This window comes from Gracilinanus agilis, chromosome 6, assembly GCF_016433145.1.
Source record: "Gracilinanus agilis isolate LMUSP501 chromosome 6, AgileGrace, whole genome shotgun sequence".
NCBI classification, from domain to species: Eukaryota; Metazoa; Chordata; class Mammalia; order Didelphimorphia; family Didelphidae; genus Gracilinanus; species Gracilinanus agilis.
The window spans coordinates 275,364,505-275,372,893 of NC_058135.1; the positions used below are offsets into that span (position 1 = coordinate 275,364,505).

Consider the following 8,389-nt stretch of genomic DNA (forward strand, 5'->3'; position numbering starts at 1 on the left):
AAGCTAGCACCGTGAATATTTGGCTTGCAATTAAGTAAATAGGCAATATACATGATTGAAGATAAAATAAAATTGTTACCAATTATATGTCTATAGATAAAAATAAAATTTTTATGCAAATGAAAGGAACATTTAATGGGAATCCTTCAGTGTGTCAGGGCTCTAAGAATTGTTTTGCAATAGCAGATATTTATAGAATTTCAGAATATATTAATGTTATTGCTTCATCAATGAAACAATTTTAAAGATGGATTCCATTTGTCTTTTGAAGACACAAGGGAACATGTAACTTCTTAATGAGAAAAAGTAATTAATCAAGAGATGTAAGATTATTTGTTGTTGATGACATTTTTTAGAGCATACAGAGAATATATCCAGTTATGTTTCTATGAAACTGTGAGAAATGAAGAAGAAAAAGACTCTAAAATTTTGAGTATTTGGATCAAGACCCTACGCATTTGGGTAGTAATTTTTTCAGGGCACAAATTACATCTTTGTTACGCAAGCTATATATCATTGGGTTAAACATTGGGGTAACAATGGTATAGAAAATTGAGAGAATTCTATCTATTCCTGCTGAGTGGCTAGACTTAGGTCTCACATACATAATGAGAGCAGAACCAAAAAATAAACCAACAACCATGAGGTGAGAAGAACAAGTGGAGAAAGCTTTGTGTCTCCCCATGCCTGATGGAAGCTTAAAGATGGCAGTGATGATTTTGATGTAGGACACAATTATCAGGAGAAAGGGAGCCATGCCAAATAGAATACCATCAATATAGACAGATAGTTCATTCAAAGATGTGTCCCCACAGGCCAATTTCAATAGAGGATGGATATCACAAAAAATATGATTAAGTTTGTTAGAACCACAGAAAGGCAGAGAAAAAATCTGGTATGCCAGTACCATCACAACTGGGATTGCACTTATCCATGCACCAACTACAAGTCTGGTACACACCTTGTGATTCATGATAAGAGGATAATACAGAGGCTTACATATAGCTACATAACGATCACATGCCATTACAGCCAGTAGAAAACACTCTGTTAATCCCAGAATAAGAAAGATACAAAGTTGAGTGGCACAAGCTGGCAAAGAAATATGCCTGTTCTGGGTCCAAAGGTTTATCAGGATTCTGGGAAGTGTGACTGATGTGTAGCAAATCTCTAAGAAGGAAAAATTTCCAAGAAAAAAATACATGGGTGTTTGAAGAGCTGGTTCAACCTGAGTTATGACAATTATAAGGGCATTTCCCATAAGGATAGTCATATATATGATAAAGAAAATTCCAAATAGAAAGCCTTGGAGCTTGGGAAGGTCAGAAAATCCCAGGAGAATGAATTCCATCACAACTGTAAGATTTGTTCCTTCCATTTTTTTTCTTGAAAACATTCAAATTTTAGAAATAATGAATTCAGGATAGGATAATGATTTGATTTTCCTTGGCCTCAATTTGCTTATCTGTAAAAAGTGGAATAAATAGATTATATTATCTGAAATTATCCTTTGCATTTCATGATTTATGATTAAAAGTCATTTCCACAGTGGCTGTATTTTAATATGTCTCCCTCATGGTGATATTCTGTGTTCAAACTGAACTTACAGCTTCCAAACTTCATTTTCTATGTGCCAAGCTCTATTTCAGTACAAATATTATGTCATCTAAATTTCCTTCTAGATTTGACAGACTTTGATGTACCAAATCTTTTCCCACCTCTGAGATTCTATTTTCTAGCATATAGTCTCCTTTCAATCTGTAACATTCTATGTCTTAAGACCATTACCATGGAAGACAGAGGCTAAAGTAAGGCAGACCTGTGCCCAATTCATTTTTTAGAAATTTACTACTTATTTGCTTTGGACAAGTCACATCCTCTCTAAGTCTTGGTTTCCATACATGAAATAGGATTATGATTACCACCTAAAAGGGCTGATATGAGGCTAAAATTAATAAAATATAGAAATAGTATTTGGAAATAGGAAATAAAATATAGAAATATGGAGATTCCTGAAAAAGGAAACTCTACATAAATGAGATATCTTCCCTGCTAACTGTATTATATTTTGTAGTATCATTTACACCTCAAAGTTCTATACCTCCATTGTTTTGGTACATTTGGATGCATATATTGATCAATCAGTTTAAAAGTATGAATTGTAATAAAAGACTAAATAATTTTTAAATAGCATTTCAAGTATATTATTTGTATATTCAAAGAATATATTTTCTTTACATAATTCCTTAAGATGATTTTTTTCAGAGAATAATATGGTGAAAAAAAGATGGAATAATGTTTTATCCAGATCACTACTGACTTCAAGACAACTGTGCTGTTTTTAGATTTCAGGATTTTTCTTGTTCTCTGGTTAGAAGCACTGAAGTATATAGATAAAATCTGTATTTCATGGCAATCACAATAAGATTGCACTTATCCAGGAGCCAAAATGAACCTGTTATAAACATTGTCATATTGCAACATGGAAAATGGCAAGGTGGAATTCTTGCAAGATACAGGGTCAAGCCTCACCCAGAATTCCAGGGGACCCATTCTTGATGACACCTTGAAAAGCATGATGAACTTTATTTTTTTTTTCTTCTGGCAGCCTGTCTTTTCAAATTCTATGCTGTTTTATTCCCACTTTTTTCAACTTCATAGAACATCTCAACTTGAAGGAAACTCTCCCTTTCCAAATTCCTAGAGTATTTATGTTCTTTACATTTGTCTTTTGCATAAGATGTCTAATATTTTACTTATCTTTTTTTTAAAAGCCATTATCTTCTGTTTTGGAATCAATATTATGTATTGGTTCCAAGGCAGAAGAGTGGTAAGGGCTACACAATGGGGATTAAGTGATTTGCCCAGGGTCACAAAGCTAGGGAGTGTCTGAGGTCTTATTTGAACCCAGGACCTCCCATCTCTAGGCCTGACTCTCAATCCATTGAATCACTTACCTTTCCCCTACTTATCTTTTCTTGTTGGGTACTATGTCTTCAAATAAGTCTCCAGCCCCATTAGGACAGTCTCACCTTGGTGTACTTTGTATGATGCCTTGAACATAGTATACATCCACTACATTAGTGTAGTGAGGGAAATATTTCTTGGACAATGAAGAGATTTCCTATCCTTAATGTTTCCTCCATCTTCCCTGCACCTATTGATTTTCATGGTCCTGATATAGGAATCTAGTCCTTTGTTCAAAAGAATAATTTTATCTAAATATAGCTTAGAAGACATGATATATTCTGCCATTTTAATCATTAACACTTTACTAATTTCTAAATTCAAATTGGGAATTTCTAATGAGCTAAGTCAGAGTTACATGCATTTTAGCTTCTGAATAAATGGGATAAACTATATATATATGTATATATGTAAATATATACATATATAATATATACATATTAGAATAAGAAACAGATTTTGGCTCAAACTAGAGCTGAGACACTGCTGAACAAGGAGTAACACATTTAGGTACTCCAAGGGGCAAAGGGAAATGCTATATGAGAAGACTATAGAACAAAAATTAGTTATTAATTTAAAATTAAAGAAAGGTACTTATAAAAAACCTATGATTGCCTAGTCTGGAAGATTGTTCTCCAACAGAGTCCACGATGCGTACTGGCAAAAACCAACAAACTCCAGGTCTTTGTTAACAGATGCCTACATCAAATCTTGAACATCAGATGGCCTGAAAAGATCTCCAATACCAGACTCTGGGAAAGAACAATTCAGTATCCCATCAGTCAGGATGCTATGAAAAAAAAAAATATGGAACCCACCAGGGAGGAGGAAAGTCAGAAGGCCAAAACAGACCTGGCAAAGATATGCCCAGTTGGGGGAAGTTGCCCAGAACAGAGTCCGTTGGCGTGAGATGGTTGCGGCCCTATGCTCCTCTGGGAGTCAATAGGAATAATAATAATAATAATAACTTATAAAATAAGCAATATAAATTCTGCCCAACCTATTATAGGACTTCTATCCTCTTCTAATGTAATCTTTAGAATAGAGAGGTGCCCATCAATTAAAGTACATAGCATTAAAGGTTTTAAAGTCCATTTTCATCCTTTTTTCCTGATAAATCACGTTAAAATTTGCCCTTCTCTGGGAACTAAACACATATCCCATTTTAGATGGTCTCCAATAGGTCACTTACTGTGACTACAAATCTCATTTGGAAATTATTTTCATTAGATTCAGAAAAACGTAGAGGCAGACCAAGCAAAATTTTATTCAGAGAATCCCAGGTAAATTGAAATATTTCAATTGTTTGATATTTGTTATTAATATTTTGGAACTGGCCCCAAATCTCTGAATAAGGGCCCAATGCTCCTCTTTTATCTTTCATGTAAATCCAGCTAGATTTACTTGAGAGCATTGGCCAAAAATGTAATAGAATCAAGAATAGAGTTTACATCTTAATCTTCTCTAAAGGAAACTGTAGGCATAAGGAACACTGTCTAAAAGGTCTCTCATATACATAAATATTTTTACAACCACTTTATTGAGTTTTCAAGTGACATCTTTTCCCTTCTTTTTTTTAATAACCATGTTTCTAGGCTCTTTTCTTTCTCTTAATCTTTGATGGGATTTGAGAATTTAGAATTATCTAGAATCTAAGAGAGTATTTTCTTACAAACACCCATCTAATTGGAGAAACTGAAGATAAGAGACCAAAATAACACTTACCTTTGTCAGTTCAGTCAAATAATATCCACTTCTTTAATTACTATTTTGGCATTAACATGTATAAATACTATACTATAATATGTACATAAGTAAAATTGTTTTAATGTTTGTATTATTGCAATGATTTAAAGTTTATGAGACATCCATCCAATACATATACATGTATGCATACTTGTTTTTCCCCTTGATTCTCACAGTTTTTGTAATCTCAAACCTACTGGTATTATCTTCATTTTGAAAATGAGAAATCTGAATTTCATGTTAAATGGCATATCCAAAATTATTCCACTATTATCCATTAAATTTGATATTTAAAAAAATTGGATTGTATACTAATACTTTAAAACACTCCAGATCAATATTCTTCCTCCTACATTGTGCCCTCTACTTTGATTATGAATACTTCCTGACAACACAAAAACAAGAACAACAAAAATTAACAAAGACAAATTTCCCCACTCAAAAATTTAAAAATATGTATATTGGAGCTCAAAGTATTCAGGATCCTTTAAGTAGAAAAGCTTCCTTCCCTTTTGTGTTCTTTAGAGACTGTTACTCTCCCAGGTCACTTTATAATGAGGGGACCAGTAGTATGCTTCCAAGTCTAAAGCTCTGAAAACCAATTAATGAGGAAGTGTGGAATATTGGAAGAAACTGGGTGATTACATTCAGGAATCAATGTATTCAGTCTTCTCTCTTTTTGTAAAATAAGTTTTTAATAATATTTTCTTTTTAAAAAATATATCACCATAATATCACCTTTATGTTCACCTTCTTATCACAGACACATTCAATATGAAAAGTAGTATATTTTAGAAAGAAAAAAGTTAGCATAACTGATTTATATATGCAAAAATCTTTAAAAATATCTATGTGTAATGTGTAACATCTGTGTATATGCCACACCCATGAAAGGTAAATAGAGGTGTAGCTTCTCATATTCCATTTTAATCCTATTTGATTTTTATAGAATCATTACACAAATGTTTGGGTTTTGTTGTTGTATCAATGTTATTTTCATGTAATTTGTTATAGTTACTTTGCATATAATTTTCTTGATTCTACGTACTTCATTTTGCATCATTTCTCATAGATCATTCCATGCTTCTCCATATTGATCACACATATCATTCTAATATTTCATTACATTCATAAACCTTAATTTGTTTAGTCATCACCAATTGTGGTCATCTCTTTTATTATTTCTAATACATAGCTATCACAATAAAAAAAGTGTTGCTAAAAATTTTTTAAGTATAGCGAGAATTTTTTCCTGTTGATAGCTTACTTGTGTTATAAGTACAGTGATGTACTCTCTGGCTAAAAGATCATGGATACTTTATTGACTTTATTTGTGTAATTCCAATTACTTTCCACATTGTACCTTTTCACAGCTGAACCAACAATATTGTAGAATAGTTGTCTTTCCACAAGCCTTCTAACATTAACCACTGAATTTTGGGAATTTACCCCAAATTTCTAGGTATGAGGTAAAATCTCATGATTATTTTGATTTTCACTTATCTTATTATTCATTTGGAGCACTTTTTTTTCCTGTTGTGAATACTTTGAAATTTGAGGATTGTGAAATATGCATTTTCCTATCTCACAGGGTTGTTGTGAAAAAAACACTTTGAAAATAGTGGATGCTATTCCCTACCAATTCTTAATAAAAGTAATGGAACCATTGAGTAATTTTACTCAATTCTTTGGAATGACAATTCTTAACTACTATCTACCAACATCTCTGTGATTAAAACACCATTAAGAATGATTCTCTTTTTTCCTGGTTAAGATGGCGGCAGAGTAAAAAGCAGTTGCTTAACCTCTCTAACCGAAGCATATAGGACTCAGAAAGGGGACATAAAAACGAATCCAGACAAATGAAGGGACCCCACAACAGGGCGAAGCATTGAAGGTATGTGGAATCAGGGCATTTCCATGCTATAAAGGGGTGAAACAGCTCTCACTAGAGCATGAGCTGAGCAACGTCTTCCCCCACCCCCACACCAACTACAGTGCCAAGGCTAGTGTACAAGAGTTAAAGCAGGTTTGGGGCACCCATTTAAGTCACTGGCAGCTCCAGGGCCTGTTCCTGAGAGCAGCAAGACTTAGGACACCAAGAGGTAAAGAACACATGGACTTTGAACACAGACCTTGAGCTCCGGTGCAGGTGAAGGCATTGACATAGGCGAGGACAAGGATCTTGAGCGCAGACTTGGACCTCTAGTGGGGACCCTGTGCAGATGGGAGTACAGCTGTGGAAACAGCTCCCTGAGACTGTTGAAGGAGCCTCGGGCAGAGGGGCAGGAGGTGGGGCCATCAGGAGGCTTGACACTGAGAACAACGAGACCTGAGACCTCAGGAGCCTAGAGAGCACAGACAGACCCTGAGTGTGAGGATAAAGCTGAGAAGGTGCAGGTCTAACAATGGCAAGCCAAAATAGGGAACTCCAGAAGAGAAAGATCATCAAGAAGAAATCTGTAACTCTCAACAACTTTTACTTAAAGTTCTACTTTACTTAAAGCAAACCACTGGTTTAATATGAAAGAGGGTAAGAAGAAGGGGTAGAACTAGGAGAGGATATCAAAATGTCAGCGAATGCAAAACTGATGATTATAACTCTGAATGTGAATGGGATAAACTTGCTAATAAAATGGAAGCAAATAGCAGAGTGGATTAGAAACCAAAATCCTACCATATGTTGTCTACAAGAAACACATACAAGGCAGGTGGACACACACAAGTTTAAGGTAAAGGGCTTGAGCAAAATCTTTTGGGCATCAAATGAGAAAAAAGAGGGCAGGAGTGGCAATTATGATTTCTGACAAAACCAAAGTAAAAATAGATATGATTAAAAAAGACAGGTAAGGTCATTATATCCTGATTAAAGGCAGTATAGACAATGACGAAATAACAATGCTCAGACTTCTGGTTAAGATGGTGGCAGAGTAAGGAGCAGCTGCTCAATCTCTCCTGACCAAAGCATACAGGACCCCTCAAGGGGAAATAAAAATGAGTCCAGAAGAACGAAGGAACCCCACAACAGGGCACAGCATTGAAGGTACGCAGAATCGGGGCATTTCTACGCTATAAAGGGGTGAAACAGATCTCACTAAAACATGAGAGGAAGAATACCCTCCCCGACCCCCCACAACACAGACCTCACACAACGCCAACGCACAAGAGTGAAAACAGGACTGGGGCAACCAGATAATCACTGGCAGCCCCAGGGCTTGTACCTGTGTGCAGCAAGACGAGGGACCCCAAGTGGCTGGGGGCACGCACGGACTTTCCCCAAGCATCCACCTGGGTTAAGGCACCGCCTCAGGCCGGGACAAAGGCCTCTAAAACACTGCCTTTCCCAAGTGCTGAAGGCATCACCTCAGGTGCGAATAAAGATCTCCAGCCCACGGACTTTCACTACCTTCTGCGGGGGTGAAGGCAGTGCCCTAAGAGCATCAGAGCAGGCAAAGGCAGTGGCCTAGGCTTGAATAACTATCTCCAGCCGAGACTTGGACCTCCAGTGAGGACCCGGTACAGTCTTGAGTGAGGCAGTGGAAGCAGCCCCAAAGACTGCTGAAGGAACCTTGGACAGAGGAGCAGACCGGGAACTACCAGGAGGCCTGACCCCGAGGACAAGGAGACCTGAGCCCCCGGGAGCTTGCAAGGCGCAGGCAGACCCTGAGTGCAAAGA

General features: G+C 36.3%; 1 protein-coding gene across 1 annotated transcript; it reads right to left on the bottom strand.

Annotated features, from left to right (window-relative positions):
* Nucleotides 1-442: 442 nt before the first annotated feature.
* On the bottom strand, nt 443-1,396 carry LOC123252635 (olfactory receptor 10AG1-like). The gene has a single exon (XM_044681906.1). It carries the CDS (start codon nt 1,394-1,396, stop codon nt 443-445), a length of 954 nt encoding a protein of 317 aa, XP_044537841.1.
* Nucleotides 1,397-8,389: the final 6,993 nt, after the last annotated feature.

Bases quoted from the DNA above. Each gene is read 5' to 3' on its own strand.
- LOC123252635 (XM_044681906.1), bottom strand. From the start codon at position 1,396: ATGTTTTCAAGAAAAAAAATGGAAGGAACAAATCTTACAGTTGTGATG.